The sequence below is a fragment of the Calypte anna genome, chromosome 3, assembly GCF_003957555.1.
Source record: "Calypte anna isolate BGI_N300 chromosome 3, bCalAnn1_v1.p, whole genome shotgun sequence".
Taxonomy (NCBI): domain Eukaryota; kingdom Metazoa; phylum Chordata; class Aves; order Apodiformes; family Trochilidae; genus Calypte; species Calypte anna.
In genome coordinates, this window is record NC_044246.1 from 114776717 (window position 1) to 114795193 (window position 18477).

General features: G+C 55.9%; 1 protein-coding gene across 4 annotated transcripts in view; it reads left to right on the plus strand.

The window, feature by feature from the left end:
• The window catches only part of EFR3B (EFR3 homolog B), a 51612-nt gene that overhangs the window by 21877 nt on the left and 11258 nt on the right, over nt 1-18477 (plus strand). For all 4 annotated transcript variants that reach the window (XM_030447742.1, XM_030447741.1, XM_030447740.1 and 1 more), the window contains exons 4-11: nt 1318-1468; nt 6006-6127; nt 8771-8920; nt 9887-10021; nt 11090-11168; nt 13730-13865; nt 14933-15094; nt 15658-15769. In XM_030447742.1, the coding sequence (XP_030303602.1) occupies nt 1318-1468; nt 6006-6127; nt 8771-8920; nt 9887-10021; nt 11090-11168; nt 13730-13865; nt 14933-15094; nt 15658-15769 (1047 nt within the window). The remainder of the gene's footprint in view (nt 1-1317; nt 1469-6005; nt 6128-8770; nt 8921-9886; nt 10022-11089; nt 11169-13729; nt 13866-14932; nt 15095-15657; nt 15770-18477) is intronic.

The window sequence follows — 18477 nt, forward strand, 5'->3', positions numbered from 1 at the left end:
GAGAGGGGAGCTGGGGATGAGATGTGAGGGAGGAATTGCTTGGGGTGAGGGTGCTGAGCCCCTGGTTGCCCAGGTTGCCCAAGGAAGCTGTGGCTGCCCCATCCCTGGCAGTGTCTCAGCCCAGGTTGGATGGGGCTTGGAGCACCCTGGGCTGGGAGAGGGGTCTCTGACCATGATTTGGGTTGGAATTAGGTGACCTTTAGGGTCCCTTCCCACCCAAACCAGTCTGGGATTCTGGGATTCTATGATTTTCTTGGGACTGGAAAGAATGGAGCCATTCCATGCCTGGGGATGAGGATGAGGGGGAAGGATTCAACACCATGAGGATTCTTCACCAGGTTTGGGGGGCTTAAGAGCTTCTGGTTCTGTGCTGGGCACCACAGAGCCTGGAGACACCATGGGAGGTGATGCTGCCCTTGGGTTTCACCCTTGGGTTTTCACCATGGCAGGGGTGGCACTGGGTGGGCTTTGAGGTCTCTTCCAACCCAACCCATTGTGTGGTTCTGTGATTCTGCTGCCCAAGGCTGGTCTGTGGGTGAGCTCAGGCTGGGCAGCAGGGCTGCTGAAGGGATGTGCTCCCTTCCTGCCTGGCCCAAGGACCTCTCATGGATGCATCCCTGTGTCTGAACCATGTTCTGGGCTTCTCCTTTGCCCATTCAGGACACAGAGCCAGACTGGGTGGCTGGAGGAGGGCTGGGGACAGAGGTAATCCTGGGGTGAGCAATGCCCCATCCTGCTCTGCAGGAAACCCTGCTGCCCCCAGGAGCTCCAGGAGTGATGGGAACCTTCTTTGCACCACTGCTTTATTTTATTTATTATCTATTTAAGCTTTCCTGGAGCACATCAGTCTCATTCTGCTCATCCTCTTCCTCCTGGGGGCAAGCCAGTATCAGCTTGGAGTAGGGCAAAATCTCCATTTGACACCAAGCCCACCCTGTGGGAAGCCAAATGCTTTCTCCTGGGGTGGAAGGATCAGTCCAAGGGCAAGAAAAGCCCAGGAAAAGCATGGAGGGAGATCCAAGGTGTTGCTGGCAGGCTTGATCCTGGAGCAGCTGTGTCTTTGCTAGGAGAAGAGCTGCTGGGAGCAGCCAAGGACATTTCTGAATTTTATTTTTATATTTATTGTATTAATTGTTATATTTATTTTTATTTTTATGATTTCATTTTTATTGGGCTCTTTTTTATCTCCCAGGGGTATTTTGGGGGTAAAATTTCTCTCTTGAGGCAGCAGGTCACTGGTTTGGGAGGAGGCTGGAGGTGGGATGGCCATGGACACGTGTTGTCCTTGGGGTGACCCTGGCTCCTGCTTGCCCCCAGGTATGTCTGCATTGCCATGGAGGCCCTGGACCAGCTCCTCATGGCCTGTCACTGCCAGAGCATCAATCTCTTCGTGGAGAGCTTCCTGAAGATGGTGGCAAAGCTGCTGGAGTCAGAGAAACCCAACCTGCAGATTCTGGGGACCAACTCGGTGAGTGGGGCTCCAGGACTTTGCTTTTCCACCTTTCCTGTCACCTCCCCACGTCCCTGCACACTGCCAGGCCAGGAAAACGTGTGGGGAGAGGACACAGAAGTGACTTCAGGGGAGGATTTATGGTGTCCCCTCTTGTGTCCTGCCAGGGCTGAGGTTTTTGGGGACCCTGCACTCTGCTGGGTGCTCTCTGATCCCTGCTGCCATCCCTTCAATTCAGCTTTTCCTAAATGAACGTGGGGACACAGGGGCTGTCAGCAGTTTTGGACAATAAACCAACTGAGGAGGTGATCCCCATGGATTTGGGGAGCTCTTTGTGCTCAGCAAAGGGCTGGGAATGTGTCAGGCACAGGGATGAAAGGAGGGGAAATCTGAAGCCTGGGGGAACAGAGGTGATGTCCTCCTGGCACCCAGGCTGCTGAGCCAGCAGCCACTGGTCTGTGGCCTCAGTGCTGGTTTGTACTGGGAGCACTGGGTCTATCTGGCACCTGGACTTAGAACCACTGGTTGGTTTGGGAAGGGAGGTTGTGGTTCATGGAGGCCCAGAGTGGTTTTGGGGGTAAGGGACCTTAAAGATCATCAAGATCCAACCCAAACCATGGTCAGGGACCCCTCCCCCAGCCCAGGGTGCTCCAAGCCCCATCCAACCTGGGCTGAGACACTGCCAGGGATGGGGCAGCCACAGCTTCCTTGGGCAACCTGGGCAACCAGGGGCTCAGCACCCTCACCCCAAGCAATTCCTCCCTCACATCTCATCCCCAGCTCCCCTCTCCCAGCTCCAAACCCTTCCCCCTTCTCCTAGCCCACTCCAGCCCAGCCAGGACATCACCTTATTCCAGGCCACCACTAACCCATGTCCCACACCTGAGAATCACAGAATGCTCATGGCTGGAAAGGACCTTGGAGATCACCAAGTCCAACCAAACCATTTCTCCCTCCCTCCCTCCCTGCCCAAGATCTCCTCTCCATCTCCCCTCTCCCAGCTGCAAACCCTTCCCCCTCGCAGGCTCCCATCCCTCCAGGCCCTTGTCCCAAGTCCCTCCCCAGCTTTCCTGGAGCCCCTTCAGGCACTGGAAGGTGCTCTAAGGTCTCCCTGGAGCCTTCTCTTCTCCAGGAGAGGTGGTTCTGGAGGAGGGATGGGTGTTCCCTCTGCTGAGGGGTCAGGAAGCAGTGGGTGGTTTCAATGAGGAGTCCAGATGAGGTTTGGTGATGTTTTTTGTTTTCTTTTTTTCCTTTGGTGCCTTCCCCAGGGGGATGGCATTCAGGGGGCAGAGGCAGAGCAGAACTCGTGGGCTTTTCAGGAGCAGTGAGTAATGACAGTGAGACACCTCTCCCTCTCTCTGCTGAGGAGAAAGGCCCCTGGGGCTCGTGCTTCATTAGCAGGTGCTGTCTCTAGCAATTTTCTGGATGAGAAGGGAGCTGATGGCACAGCAGGAGGAGGTTGTTTATAGAAACCTGCTCCCCACTGAGTCATTCTCCTGGGTGTGAAATCTCACCCGACTCACACAGCTCCATCCTCACACCCAGCCAAGGATTTCTGCTGCCTGATCCCAGCATCCCCCCCATGGGCTCTAACCCTGTCCTGCAGCCCCCAGGGTCAACATTTAGAGCTTGAATCCCTCTTGGCTTCTCATCCTCCTGAGGAGGCTGCTGGGCAACCTCCCCATGCTGGGTGGCAACCAGCTTGGGTGTCATTCCCCTTGGATTTTCTCTCAAGCCAGGGTTTGATCTTTCATTTCATCAGCTCTGCCCCCCCCTTGGTGTTTCTCTCCTGCTGTATTTATGTCTGTTGTGTTTCTAGGTGGCAGCCTTACCCTTTCCCAGCCCTGCTTTGCCTTCTCCTTGCTTTTCCCCAGCTGATCCCAGCCCTGGTTCAGTTGGATCTTCTCAGCTCCTTAACCAGGGACCCCAAGCTCCTCAGCCCCACACCCCTCCAACCCATCAGCACAAAAATTGCCACCTTTCAATGGATTTTACTTGTTTGCTTTGTGGGAATCGACAGTGAGGCTGCAGAGCAGCTGGGGTGAGGTGCCTGGTACTGAAACTTTGAAGTCATTTTCCCTGGTGGTTTGGTGGCTCCTTTGCTCCTGGGTCATTTCTGTGTGTCCTGGTGCTGCTTTTTGTCCCAGGGCAGTGGGACCAGAAGGAGCTGTTGGAGCCACTCCGGAGGTTCTGGAGCTGCTGGGAGGGCTGGAGCAGCTCTGCTCTGGAGCCAGGCTGAGAGAGTTGGGGGTGTTGAGGCTGGAGAAGAGAAGGCTGCACCGGGGAGACCTTAGAGCACCTTCCAGTGCCTGAAGGGGCTCCAGGAAAGCTGGGGAGGGACTTGGGACAAGGGCCTGGAGGGATGGGAGCCTGCGAGGGGGAAGGGTTTGCAGCTGGGAGAGGGGAGATGGAGAGGAGATCTTGGGCAGGGAGGGAGGGAGGGAGAAATGGTTTGGTTGGACTTGGTGATCTCCAAGGTCCTTTCCAGCCATGAGCATTCTGTGATTCTCAGGTGTGGGACATGGGTTAGTGGTGGCCTGGAATAAGGTGATGTCCTGGCTGGGCTGGAGTGGGCTAGGAGAAGGGGGAAGGGTTTGGAGCTGGGAGAGGGGAGCTGGGGATGAGATGTGAGGGAGGAATTGCTTGGGGTGAGGGTGCTGAGCCCCTGGTTGCCCAGGTTGCCCAAGGAAGCTGTGGCTGCCCCATCCCTGGCAGTGTCTCAGCCCAGGTTGGATGGGGCTTGGAGCACCCTGGGCTGGGGGAGGGGTCCCTGACCATGGCAGGGGGGGGCACTGGGGGGGCTTTGAGGTCCTTTGCCACCCAAACCCCTTTGGGACTCAATGAGCAGAGCTCCTGGCTGCAGCTCAGCTGGATGAGCTTTATTTTCCTTTCCCACCTGAACCATTCCATGATCCTCTGGTGGAAATGTGCCCTGGATCCAGTGTGAGTTGGTGCCCATAGCAGATGTCTCACTCCCAGCTGAATCTTCTGCCTTCAGGGCAGGACTGGGACCTTTCCCAAGGTCTCTTCTCTGTCTCTTGGCTGATTACCCAGCCTGGAAGAGAACATCCCTAATCAGCAGCTTCCAAGATCAAGTGCACAGACATCACAGCTCCCAGTGTCACAGTGAAGAGCTGGGGTGGTTTGGGGACATCTTGGACAGGGACCATCCCCTCCCTTCATGGCAGATGCCTGCAAACAGCCTCAGTTTCCCCAGAGTGCTGAGCTGGGTGCAGCTGCTGAGATTTTTTTGTTATTTTTCCTTTCCTAAAGCCACCCTTGTCAGGACAACTGGATGAGTTGAAGTTCTCCCTTCCTCCCCCCCCAACCCTGCTCTGTCCCCAGCTTTTCAGGAGTACCTTTCAGAATCCAGAGGAGAGCTGGAGAACTGATTTATTGATTTATTCCTCCTTAATTCTCTCCTGAAAAGCTTCCCAGCCAGCTCTGTTGGGCAGCTGACACTCCTGGCAGGGAGGGATGAGACCTGATGCTGTCAGGCAAGGTCTGGGATGGATTTAAGGACCTCCTGGGTTCTCCACTGACATTTCTAAAGCTGTTTTCAGCCCAGTTTGGGAAATGTTGGTGCTTTTGGAAGTAATTTAGTGGTTAAAGTGTTGAAGGACTGATGGTTGGACCCTATCAACTTGAAGGTTCTTCCCAACCATGGTGATTCTGTGTTGTCTGGGCTGTGCTCACCCTGGGAGGATGGGGGCAAAATTTATCTCCTCTTGCCATGTGCTGAATATTAGAGGGTCCCTTGTTGCACCCCTAAATCTCCTTCACATGGGGCTTGTGGTGAGGTTTGCAGCATCTCCAGCCAGGTGCTTGGTGGCACAGTGTGGTGGCACGGGCCTGCTTGGGGACCCCATGTCCTGCATGGAGCTGAGCAGCCTGACTTGTCACCCTGAGAACATCCTGAGCCCTGTGTCACCTCCTGGAGGCCACAACTGTCTGCTGGCTTGGAGAGGAATTTTAAGAAGAATCCTTGGAAGTGTTGAAGGCCACGGATGGGGCTTGGAGCAACCTGGGCTGCTGGGAGGTGTCCCTGAGCATGGCAGGGGTGGCACTGGATGGGCTTGAGGGTTCCTTCCAACCCAACCCATGCAAGGAGCATCTCTCCTGGGAAGGCAGGGATCCCCCAGGGATTGGGGTTGTTCAGCCTGGAGAAGAGGAGGCTCCCAGGGGAGCTCAGAGCAACCTTCCAATATCTGAAGGGGCTCCAAGAAAGCTGGGGGAGGGCTTTGGACATGGGGGGGTAGGGAGAGGACAAGGGGAATGGGTTAAAACTGGAAGAGGGAGAGTGAGGTTGGAGATGAGGAAGACATTCTTCAGTTTGAGCCCCAGGTTGCCCAAGGAAGCTGTGGCTGCCCCATCCCTGGCAGTGTCTCAGCCCAGGTTGGATGGGGCTTGGAGCACCCTGGGCTGGGGGAGGTGTCTCTGACCATGGCAGGGGTGGCACTGGGGGAGCTTTAAGGTCCCTTCCAACCCAACCCATTCTATTCTGTGATTCTGTTCTGTGACCTCTGGGGTGACCTTTCTCTTTCTTCTCCCCCAGTTTGTGAAGTTTGCCAACATTGAGGAGGACACCCCCTCCTACCACCGCAGCTACGACTTCTTTGTCTCCCGGTTCAGTGAGATGTGTCACTCCAGCCACGAGGACCCCGACATCCGCACCAAGTGAGTGTCCCAGAGGGGTGTCCCTGACCCCAGAGCTGGGGGGATATTATCCCTCTGACCCCCTCCACCCCAAGCTCTGCCTTTCCTGGAGAAGTGCCTCTCCTGGGAGGGTTTGGATGGTGGCTTTGTGGAGCGGTGGCTCCAGGGGGAGATGGAGGAGCAGAGAGGTTCCCTGGAGATGGGCACCCTGGAGCTGCTCTTCTCTACTCTCTGGTGTTTTTCAAGCTTTAAACCTTGTTGGCTGTTGAGAGGATCAGGGAACTACAGACTAGTTTGGGTGGGAAGGGACCCTCAAGTCCACTCTGTGCCCCCCCTGCCATGGTCAGGGACCCCTCCCCCAGCCCAGGGTGCTCCAAGCCCCATCCAACCTGGGCTGAGACACTGCCAGGGATGGGGCAGCCACAGCTTCCTTGGGCAACCTGGGCAACCAGGGGCTCAGCACCCTCACCCCAAGCAATTCCTCCCTCACATCTCATCCCCATCTCCCCTCTCCCAGCTCCAAACCCTTCCCCCTTCTCCTAGCCCACTCCAGCCCAGCCAGGACATCACCTTATTCCAGGCCACCACTAACCCATGTCCCACACCTGAGAATCACAGAATGCTCATGGCTGGAAAGGACCTTGGAGATCACCAAGTCCAACCAAACCATTTCTCCCTCCCTCCCTCCCTGCCCAAGATCTCCTCTCCATCTCCCCTCTCCCAGCTGCAAACCCTTCCCCCTCGCAGGCTCCCATCCCTCCAGGCCCTTGTCCCAAGTCCCTCCCCAGCTTTCCTGGAGCCCCTTCAGGCACTGGAAGGTGCTCTAAGGTCTCCCCGGTGCAGCCTTCTCTTCTCCAGCCTCAACACCCCCAACTCTCTCAGCCTGGCTCCAGAGCAGAGCTGCTCCAGCCCTCCCAGCAGCTCCAGGGCCTCCTCTGCACTGGCTCCAACAGCTCCGGGTCCTTCTGCTGATGGGGACCCCAGAACTGGACACAGCTTTACCCCAGGGATTGTCCTCAGGGGGGTCTCAGATGTCAGGCAGCTTTTCGTCACATCTTGGTTCTTGCAGGACCAGGACAGGCTCACAGGATGGGTTTTCTTAGTCAGGCAATGATGCTCAGGTCTCATTATTTCCATCTGACATTCTGGGCTGCAGTGATGCTGACTGAATCGTGTTGGAGCCTGGGAGACAGAAAATCTGCAGCTCCTGTAATTAAAAAAGAGCTCAAACTCAAAGCTTTCCTGGGGCTTTGGCTGTGCTCAGTGCTCCTCCTGCAAGGATTCAATTTCTATTATTGCTTTGATTACACCTGCAGAATGTCTCAGGCACCCCACAGAGCAGGTTATTTCATCCATTTATTTCTGCAGATAAGCAGGAGGTGAATTTCTGGAGCTGAGGGGCTGGGTTCAGACCTGGGAATCTTTCTGACTCAGGAGATTTTGTATGGATGGCTTTACTGAACAGAGCAGAGTCAGGATCCTGAGATATGGAGGGGATCAAGGTGTCAAAAAGCACTGAGGCACCCTTAGCATCCAGCATCCCTCTGGGTACCTCAGCTGGGAATGGAGGAAAGGGGGAAAACCTTCAAAGGTTCTCAAAGGTCCTTTCCAGCCATGAGCATTCTGTGATTCTCAGGTGTGGGACATGGGTTAGTGGTGGCCTGGAATAAGGTGATGTCCTGGCTGGGCTGGAGTGGGCTAGGAGAAGGGGGAAGGGTTTGGAGCTGGGAGAGGGGAGCTGGGGATGAGATGTGAGGGAGGAATTGCTTGGGGTGAGGGTGCTGAGCCCCTGGTTGCCCAGGTTGCCCAAGGAAGCTGTGGCTGCCCCATCCCTGGCAGTGTCTCAGCCCAGGTTGGATGGGGCTTGGAGCACCCTGGGCTGGGGGAGGGGTCCCTGACCATGGTTTGGGTTGGATCTCCATGATCTTTCAGGTCCCTTCCCACCCAAACCACTCTGGGATTCTGTGACTGTGCTTAACCCTGCTGGACCTGCTGGTGCTCCCAGAGTGAGGGATGCTCTCTGGTTTTATCCTGTCTCAGTGCCCAGGTTTTCACCACAGGTTTGAGGGCTCCAGGGAAAGAAACCCAACCCTGCCCTGGAGGCCAGGCTGGGTATCAGCAGGGGGAGGGAATTTTCCTCCTTGGCTTCTGTAGGTGCCCACTGGAAGCCCTCAAGTGTGAGGCTGATCCATGGTAAAGGCAGTGCAAGCAGCTCCAGTCCTTTCCACTGGACTTTGGCCATTCCAGCTCTTTTCCCACGTGGCCAGGGTGATGGATGGGCCGTGGAGCCACAGCCCCTGGTGCCCTGGGCTCCCACACACCTCCCATGGCCACCCTGCAGCCCACAGCAGCTCCCACACATGGTGGGACCACCCCAAGCCAGACCCTGTCCCCAACAGCAGTGACCCAGCCAAGCCAAGGTGCTGCCCTGGGCCTTGGCTGGGGACAAGGACAAAGCTCCAGGTGACCTTGGCTGAGGAGGAGCAAGGAGGTGGTGGCACCAGGACACCACAGATCTCCCCCTCCTGGTGTCCCTGCCCATGGCAGGGGTGGCACTGGGTGAGCTTTGAGGTCCTTCCCACCCAAACCAGTCTGGGGTTCCCTAAATGCCCCTCAGGGTTTGCTCTGCAGATAAATAACCTTTTGGTGTCACCTGTACCCCAGGATCCGGATGTCTGGGATCAAGGGTCTGCAAGGAGTGGTGAGGAAGACAGTGAATGATGAGCTGCAGGCCAACATCTGGGACCCCCAGCACATGGATAAAATTGTCCCCTCCCTGCTCTTCAACCTCCAGCACGTTGAAGAGGCTGAAAGGTGAGTCCTCACCTCTGCCATGTCCCACCAGTTCCACCAGCAGCTTCCAAACCCCCGGGGCTCTTTCTGGGATTGTTCTGCAGGGCTGAGGTGTTTCTATCCTGGTCCTCTCAAAGCAGGACTTGTCTGGAGCCCAGGTCTGACCAGGAACTGATCCTGGAGCAGAGGAGGCTGAGGGGAGACCTTGTGGCTCTCTGCAAGCCCCTGAGAGGAGGTTGGAGCCAGGGGGGGGGTCGGGCTCTGCTCCCAAGGAAGAAGGGATGGGACAAGAGGAACTTTGGGCACACCTCAAGTTGTGCCAGGGGAGGTTTTAGGTTGGAGCTGGGGAAGAATTCTGCCTGGAAAGGGTTGTCAGGGCCTGGCCCAGGCTGCCCAGGGCAGGGCTGGAGTCCCCATCATGCCTGGAGGGGTTTCAGAGCAAGCCCTGGGGATGTGGGGATGAGGGACATGGGGCAGGGGTGGCCCTGGCACTGCTGGGGGAAGGGTTGGACCTGGTGATCTCAAAGTTTTTTTCTAACCAGAACAGTTCCATGTTTCTCTGGGCTGTGTTCAAGGTGGTTTGTGCCAGGCCCTGACTGCTTTGCTCTCCCTCCCCAGGAGGACATCACATCCTCTTTCCTAACCCAGAACATCCTTCCTCCTCCAGCCCTGATCCCTGGGGTCATCCTCCCATTCCCAGGGATGTGGATCCTGTCCCTGCTGCCTGGCACAACCTCTCACTGCCATGTCCCCCTGTCTGCCATCCCCCTCCCCTGCTGCTGGCTCCTCTGGCTCCAACCCCTCCAGGTTGGCTGCTGGGATGGAGATGTCACCCCCAGGGTGCTGCTGGGGGTGATGTGGTCCAAGGAGATGCCACCACCCTTCTTCTCCAACCCATCCTGCATGGGGCTCTGCTCCTTTTTCTCCCCCTGCACCACTGGAGGAGGTGCTGGGTTTGGGTTCTCCTCACTCTCCTCTCTTTGGCAGCCGTTCCCCTTCCCCTCTGGAAGCCACTGAGAAGGAGAAGGAGAGTCCCACAGAGCTGGCAGAGAGGTGCCTGAGGGAGCTGCTGGGTCGAGCAGCCTATGGAAACATCAAGAATGCCATCAAACCCGTCCTCATGTGAGTCCTGCAGCCCTCTGGGTTGGTGGCACGAGGGAAACTGAGGCATGGGGAAGCAGGGCAGAGCTGGGAGTGAAGGGCAGGGGCTCCTCTCAGTGCTGGAGATGGGGGATGGATTCCAGGCTGAGCTCTTGGGTTTGGGATGCAGTGAGGAAGATGGCAAAGGATCAACCCCAACAACCCTGTGCTGGGTGCTGGTGAGGTGCTCCTCAAATCCTGGGGTCAGTTCTGGGCCCCTGAGGAGCAGAAGGAGATTGAGGGGCTGGAGAGTGTGCAGAGAAGGGAATGGAGCTGGGGAAGGGGCTGGAGAAGATGGAGAAGGGTCTGGAGAACAAGGAGAAGGTTCTGGAGAACAAGGAGAAGGGTCTGGAGAAGATGAAGGGTCTGGAGAGTAAGAAAGGTGTGGAGAAGATGGAAAGGGATCTGGAGAACAAGGAAAAGGGTTTGGAGAGTGAGGAGGAGGGGCTGGAGAAGATGGAGAAGGTCTGGAGAGGTTGTGAGGAGCATCTGAGGGAGCTGTGGGTGCTGATCCTGGAGCAGAGGAGGCTGAGGGGAGACCTTGTGGCTCTCTGCAAGCCCCTGAGAGGAGGTTGGAGCCAGGGGGGGTCGGGCTCTGCTCCCAAGGAAGAAGGGATGGGACAAGAGGAACTTTTGGCACACCTCAAGTTGTGCCAGGGGAGGTTTAGGTTGGAGCTGGGGAAGAATTTCTGCCTGGAAAGGGTTGTCAGGGCCTGGCCCAGGCTGCCCAGGGCAGGGCTGGAGTCCCCATCATGCCTGGAGGGGTTTCAGAGAAAGCCCTGGGGATGTGGGGATGAGGGACATGGGGCAGGGGTGGGGGAAGGGTTGGACTGGGTGATCTCTAAGGTCTTTTCCAACCACAATTCCATGACAGTTCTGTGGGTGCAGCTGAGAAAAGTCTCTCTGGGGAGGAGTTTGTGTCCCTGCTCTACCTGCAGTGTTTGCTCCTTGCTGCTTTTGGCCATTCCTGGGGCTTGGTGCTGCTCTGCACCCCTGCAGGGTTTTGGGGACCCACACTCACCTTCCTCTCCCTTTCCATCTCTTCCCCAGCCACCTGGATAACCACTCACTCTGGGAGCCCAAGATCTTTGCCACTTGCTGCTTCAGGATCATCATGTACTCGATCCAGGTGGGGACCTGGCTGGTGGCACCAGTTCAGGACACGTTCACCTCTTTGGGAAGCACCAGTGTCTGCTGGGGCAGAGCAGCATCCTGGGGATGAGCTCAGCCATCAAACATGCCCCAAAACGGGCTGGGGATGGGCATGGGCTGGGTGTGGGGATGGGGAAGTGTCTGGGTGCCAGCCACATGGGTTTTGGGGTGCTGGGATAGCAGCACCCCAACCAACCAGTATCCTAGGACCTCAGCCAACCACTACCCCACCACCCCAACCAACCACTATGCCCCCTACAACCCCAACCAACCACTCCCCTACCACCCCAATCAACCTCTACCCCATTCCAGCCCCATTCCAACCCAAACCAGGCTGTGATCCCACGGTTCCCATCTCACTGGGAGCCATAAGAATGGAGTTTAGGTAAACCCCAAAGTGATGGGTGAAAGTCCATCCTGTCTTTTTCTCTGTGGATCTCTTTCTCTCAAGGAAACTCTTGTTCCTTGAGCATGATCCCTGCTCCCACTCTGCTGGGAATGTCCCAGAGCTGCTGCCCCACTTCACCCCTCAGGGAATTCTCTTGGCTTTTGGACTTGGCCAAGCCACAGCTTTGCTTGAAGCATTTTTACCCTGAAATCAGCTCTCCACCCTGGGTCTTATTCCTTATTTTTAGTCCTGTAAACCTCCTAACACCTTTTACACCACTCCTGGATTGGCTGAACTCCTGTTAATGCATCTTGGAGGTGGAAGGGCACCCTAAATCCACAGGGCACCTGTGGAAGTGTGGTCATCTCTGGCAAACCCTGGCAAAAAAATCTAAATCCCCAGGATGAATTGTAGTGGGAGGAGCCATTCTTGCTCCTGAGGCTCAACGAGCTGCTGGTCTCTTCCAGGACTCCAGCCACCACACAGCACTTCCAGGGTAGAAGTGTAGCAGGAAGAGCCTTTCTTGCTCCAGAGGCTCAACAAGCTGCTGGCCTCTCCATGCCTCGCACCAGAGTGAGCTGAGGTTCCTTCTGTGGGTGTGTGTCCCACCTTTATTGGCCCCCTGGTCTTGCTCATGCCCAATAGGGGCCTGTCCTAATCAGGCACAGGTGGACTCTCACCCGCTCTTTGGCAACTCAAGGCACCTGGTTGACAATGTCTCTCTACATTTCCCCCCCCCCTTTTCTTTTTTTTATTTTAACACTGATTACAGGATACAAACATTTTAACACGATTTAACACGATTTTTACAAACATTACAAACCTTTTACAAACATTTACACTTATACAGGATTTTTCTTCGGGCCCCGCGGGACACTCAGCTAAGAGCATCGAGGGGGCGCCGAGAGGCAGACACACAGGATTTTTACAGGGTTTTTACACAAAAATATAACTTACAAGATTTAGACATATAACTTACAGGATTTTCTACACATACAGGATTTTTTCTCAGGCACCCGTTCAATGTCACAAAGTCTCTACCTTTCCCAGCCCAGGCACTTTTTGTTCTTCTCCCTCCGGTATCTGCTCTTCTCTTGGCTTCCCTCTGCTCAGGGGCTTCCAAAGAGAGAATTCTTATCTTGGCTTCCCTCTGCTCAGGGGTTTCCAAAGAGCTTGCTGGTTCCTCATGGGATTACAGGATTTAACCCTTCCTCATGGGATTCCATCCTCCTGGCTTCCCTCTGCTCAGGGGTTTCCAAAGAGAGAATCCTTATCTTGGCTTCCCTCTGCTCAGGGGCTTCCAAAGAGAGAATTCTTATCTTGGCTTCACTTTGCTCAGGGGTTCCTCATGGGTTTCTGGTTCCTCCGTGGGATTCCATACCATGGGATTCCATCCTCCTGGCTTCCTTCCCTCTGCTCAGGGGTTTCCAAAGAGAGAATCCTTATCTTGGCTTCCCTCTGCTCAGGGGTTTCCAATCCAAAGAGCTTGCTGGTCATACCTTTCAGGGAGAGTGTTAGCCTAGGCACTTTTTCAAAGCAGGGAGAATGTTCCTGTTGCCAGCTCCTAGAAGTTGTTCTTCTTTCAAGTTGCCTGCATTCTCCACCAGATGTAGCCGGAAAGGAGTCTCTTGCCCGGGATCGACGCGTTGATACGGTGATATAGACTCGTAGGATGTGATCTGAGCCTATTGCCCACAGTGTGGAACTAGCAAAGATGGTCTGCTGCTATGGAAGCAACCAGCTAGCTCTAGAATGAGCTGCCTCAGTGGGTGTGAGCCTCACTATTTATTGGCCCCATGGTCTTGCACATGCTCCATAGGGGCCCTGCCCTGGCTGGGCACAGGTGGAGTTGATAGCAGCTCACACCCACTTCTTGATGATCAGAGGCACCTGGTCGCTCTGTTCCACTACAATGAATTGCCACCATTCCCTTAGATCTGGCCAGCTCTTTAGATCTTTATTCCTGGGGAAAACACTTGGAGCTGTGGCTGTAAACCAAGCTTCACCCAGGTGCTTCCTCAGGTGTCACACCTGGAATTGTCCTGGAAAAAACCAAGAGGATTCAATCCCCGGTAGCTTTGTGGCTTCCAGAAACAGGTCACCACCTGAGGACTCCAGCCTTCCTCCTGATGTTGGTGTTCTCCTTCCAGCCTCAGCATTCCCATCTGGTCATCCAGCAGCTCCTGGGACACCTGGATGCCAACAGCAAGAGTGCAGCCACGGTGCGGGCGGGCATCGTCGAGGTCCTCTCGGAGGCAGCTGTGATTGCTGCCTCTGGATCTGTTGGTAAGTGGGGAAATTCCTCCTCTCCATCCATCTCTTCAGCCTTCTGGGAGGGTGGGATGAGGTGCTGAAGGTTTGAGCCAGGTTCTAGGAGTGACCCAAGGGGTGCTGAAGGTCTGAGTGAGGTTCTAGGAGGGACCCAAAGGGTGCTGAGGGTCTGAGTGAGGTTCTAGGAGTGACCTAAGGGGTGCTGAAGGTCTGAGTGAGATTCTAGGAGTGACCCAAGGGGTGCTGAAGGTCTGAGTGAGGTTCTAGGAGTGACTCAAGGGGTGCTGAAGATCTCAGCCAGGTTCTAGGAGTGACCCAAGAGGTGCTGAGGGTCTGAGTGAGGTTCTAGGAGTGACCCAAGGGGTGCTGAAGGTCTGAGCAAAGTTCTAGGAGTGACCCAAGAGATGCTAAAGTTCTGAGTGAGGTTCTAGGAGTGACCCAAAGGGTACTGAGTGTCTAAGCAAAGTTCTAGGAGTGACCCAAGAGGTGCTGAAGGTCTGAGTGAGGTTCTAGGAGTGACCCAAGAGGTGCTGAAGGTCTGAGTGAGGTTCTAGGAGTGACCCAAGGGGTGCTGAAGGTCTGAGTGAGGTTCTGGGAGTGACCCAAGAGGTGCTGATAGTCTGAGTTAGTTCTAGGAGTGGCCCAAGGAGTGCTGAAGGTCTCAGCCAGGTTCTAGGGGTGACCCAAGGGGTACTGAAGGTCTGAGTGAGGTTCTAGGAGTGACTCAAGGGGTGCTGAAGGTCTCAGCCAGGTTCTAGGGGTGACCCAAGGGGTGCTGAAGGTCTCAGCCAGGTTCTAGGAGTGACCCAAGGGGTCCTGAAGGTCTGAGTTAGTTCTAGGAGTGACCCAAGAGGTGCTGAAGGTCTCAGCCAGGTTCTAGGGGTGACCCCAGGGGTGCTGATAGTCTGAGTTAGTTCTAGGAGTGACCCAGGGCGTACTGAAGGTCTCAGCCAGGTTCTAGGGGTGACCCCAGGGGTGAGATGTGGTGATGGGGCCTCGAGCACCCAGGGGTGCTGAGCAGCTGTCCTGTGGTGTTTTGGTGCTCCCCAAACTTCTCTGTCTCTCCCCTCTGACCCCACCAGGTCCCACGGTGCTGGAGGTGTTCAACACCCTCCTGAGACAGCTGAGGCTCAGCATTGACTATGCACTGACTGGGAGCTATGACTGTGGGGCTGGTGTCAGCACCAAGATCATCAAGGAGCACGAGGAGACCATGTTCCAGGAAGCTGTCATCAAAACCATAGGTGGGATGCCATAGGATCCTGGAGTCCCAGACTGGTTTGGGGTGGGAAGGGACCTCAAAGCCCTCCCAGTGCCCTCCCTGCCATGGTCAGGGACCCCTCCCCCAGCCCAGGGTGCTCCAAGCCCCATCCAACCTGGGCTGAGACACTGCCAAGGATGGGGCAGCCACAGCTTCCTTGGGCAACCTGGGCAACCTCAAAGTGAGGAATTTCCTCCCAATATTTGACCTAAACCTCCCCTCTTCCATGTTAAAGCCATCACCCCTTGTCCTCTTGCTGTAGGCCCTTGTAAGGATTCCCTCTCCAGCTTTCTTGTTTGGAAAAGTCCAACAGTTTTGGTTGGAAAAGAGCTTTTAGAGAATCCAACCATGAACATTAACTCCAACCCAAGGCCCCCATGGATCACCTAAAGGTGCCAAGCTGCCTGCAGGTCCTGGATCCTGGGGGGCTGAACCCCATGAGGGTCCCTCAGCCAGCTTGGAGTGGTGGTGCTGGAAAACCCTCATGGTCCTGGATCCTCCTGGTGCTGGTGGGTTGCTCCTCACACCTCCCTCTTTTCCCCACAGGGTCTTTCTCCAGCACTCTGCCCACCTACCAGCAGTCTGAGGTGATGGTCTTCATCATGAACAAGCTGCCATTGCCCTCCCTGCAGCAAGCCATTGAGGCTGGCAAAGCTGGGTGAGAACTGGTGCCTTCCTCCCTCTCTCCCTCCTCATCCTTCTCCCCCCTTGATTTCTCCCATGTGTTGGGCTCTCAGGCTTTGAACAGGGAGCTGAAAGTGCTGGGGAGCTCCTGAAAACGTTCCCACCTTGAGGTGACCCTTGGGGACAGAGTGGGATGGGGGTTGTTAGCAGAAAGGCCAAGGATCAAGAGCTTCCACCACAGAGGAGAGGAAACTGAGGAATGGATGAGGCCACCAGGACCCCCTTGAAGCTCCTGAGCACCAAGAGGGATTGGGGTTTCCAGGTGCTGCAGCTTTAAGGGGGTCCTGGTTGCCTCAAAACTTGGGGTTTCTTCAGGTTCCTGCTGAGAGGTTCAGCTCTCAGAACCTTGGTCCTGGGCTGTCACCCCAAATGGGCCAGGAGCTCAAAATAGGATCAGAGAATCCCAGAGTGGTTTGGGTTGGAAGAGACCTTAAAAATCATCCATTTCCAACCCCTCTGCATGGTCAGGGACACCTCCCCCAGCCCAGGGTGCTCCAAGCCCCATCCAACCTGGGCTGAGACACTGCCAGGGATGGGGCAGCCACAGCTTCCTTGGGCAACCTGTTCCAGTCTCTCACCAGCCTCAAATTAAAGAATTTCTCCCCCATCTCCAACCTCACTCTCCCCTCTTCCAGTTTTAACCCATTTCCCTTGTCCTCTCCCTACCCCCCTGTGTCCAAAGCCCTCCCCCAGCTTTCTTGGAGCCCCTTCAGATATTGGAAGGTTGCTCTGAGCTCCCCTGGGAGCCTCCTCTTCTCCAGGCTGAACAACCCCAATCCCTCAGCCTGGCTTCCCAGGGAGGTGCTCAGCCCTCTGAGCATTTGAGTGGCTCTGCTCTGGACACCTTCCAGGAGCTCTGTGTCCTTCTGATGTTGGGGACTCCAGAACTGGACACACAACTCCAGGTGGGCTCTCAGCAGAGCAGAGCAGAGGGGGAGAATCCCCTCCCTCGACCCCTCTCTGTGCTTCTTTTGCTGCAGCCCAGGACATGGTTGGGTTCTGGGCTCCAAACACAGCCCAAATTCCAGGGAATGACTTGAGGTGTCCCAGGGCAGTGAGGTGACCCATGGCTCCCCTTGGGTTTGGTGGCACTGGTTGCTCATCACTTCCTCCCCCTGCTTTGCTGCTGCCTCTGGGCTATTTTGAGCACCCAAGAGGAGAAGGCATTTACAGCCAGCAGTGGAGGGAGGGAAGCCACCCAAACAACACCAAATCCTGGGGAAACGTGGGAAGAGACCACGAGAGCTATTTGGGGAGAGGCTACCAGCACCGGAACGTGTTGGGAAAGGAGCAACCAGATTTTCCTGCTAAATTTATCTTCCCAGCATGGTCAGGCTCTGCCCACGGGTCTCCCATGGGAGGGAGATGGTGCTGGCTGAGAGGAGGACACATTCTGCTCCTCCTGATGCTGGGTCCTGCTGGGAGACAGCCCTGGTGCTGGGTGAGCTTGGGTGGGGTCCTGCTGCAGGGAGCAGAATGGGGGGGGTGGTTCCAGGGGGCTCCTTGGTACCAGGGTGTTTGTCACTGCTCCTTTCTCAAGCTCCTGGGATTCGTCCTTCTCAGATGGTGCTGCCCTGGGTGCACGGGGAGTAGGAGCTGCAGCCTGGAGCTCTGCTTATTGAGTCCCCAGAGTGGGTTGGGTGGGAAGGGACCCTAAAGGTCACCTAATTCCAATCCTGCCATGGTCAGGGACCCCTCCCCCAGCCCAGGGTGCTCCAAGCCCCATCCAACCTGGGCTGAGACACTGCCAGGGATGGGGCAGCCACAGCTTCCTTGGGCAACCTGGGCAACCAGGGGCTCAGCACCCTCACCCCAAGCAATTCCTCCCTCACATCTCATCCCCATCTCCCCTCTCCCAGCTCCAAACCCTTCCCCCTTCTCCTAGCCCACTCCAGCCCAGCCAGGACATCACCTTATTCCAGGCCACCACTAACCCATGTCCCACACCTGAGAATCACAGAATGCTCATGGCTGGAAAGGACCTTGGAGATCACCAAGTCCAACCAAACCATTTCTCCCTCCCTCCCTCCCTCCCTCCCTGCCCAAGATCTCCTCTCCATCTCCCCTCTCCCAGCTGCAAACCCTTCCCCCTCGCAGGCTCCCATCCCTCCAGGCCCTTGTCCCAAGTCCCTCCCCAGCTTTCCTGGAGCCCCTTCAGGCACTGGAAGGTGCTCTAAGGTCTCCCCGGTGCAGCCTTCTCTTCTCCAGCCTCAACACCCCCAACTCTCTCAGCCTGGCTCCAGAGCAGAGCTGCTCCAGCCCTCCCAGCAGCTCCAGAGCTTCCAGGGATGCTTCTCTCTGCAGTGCAGTTCAGTCCCTGGACAGGAGTATGCAGTGTGCCATGGGACATCCTGGAGATCCCTTGGGAAGTCCCTGTGTCCATCCCAGAGGAAGCCAGGAGAGCTTTCAGACAGTAGAGAATTCAAGATTTCTTTTGTTTTTTCACTCTGGTGGCTTTGCAAGAAGTGAGATGGAGGTGTGGAGCGGGGTCACCTCCATGGCCACAGGGGCTTGGGCTTCATCTTGCCCATTTTCAGCTGTTGGAAAGTGAGGAGTTTATTCAGAGCCAGTGCCTGGTGTCCCTTGGGAGTCACTATGGAATGGGAACATCCAGGGGTTGGTTCATCATCCTGAGCTCAGCTTCCTGGAGTCCTGGCAGGATGGATCCAGGCTTGGATGTCC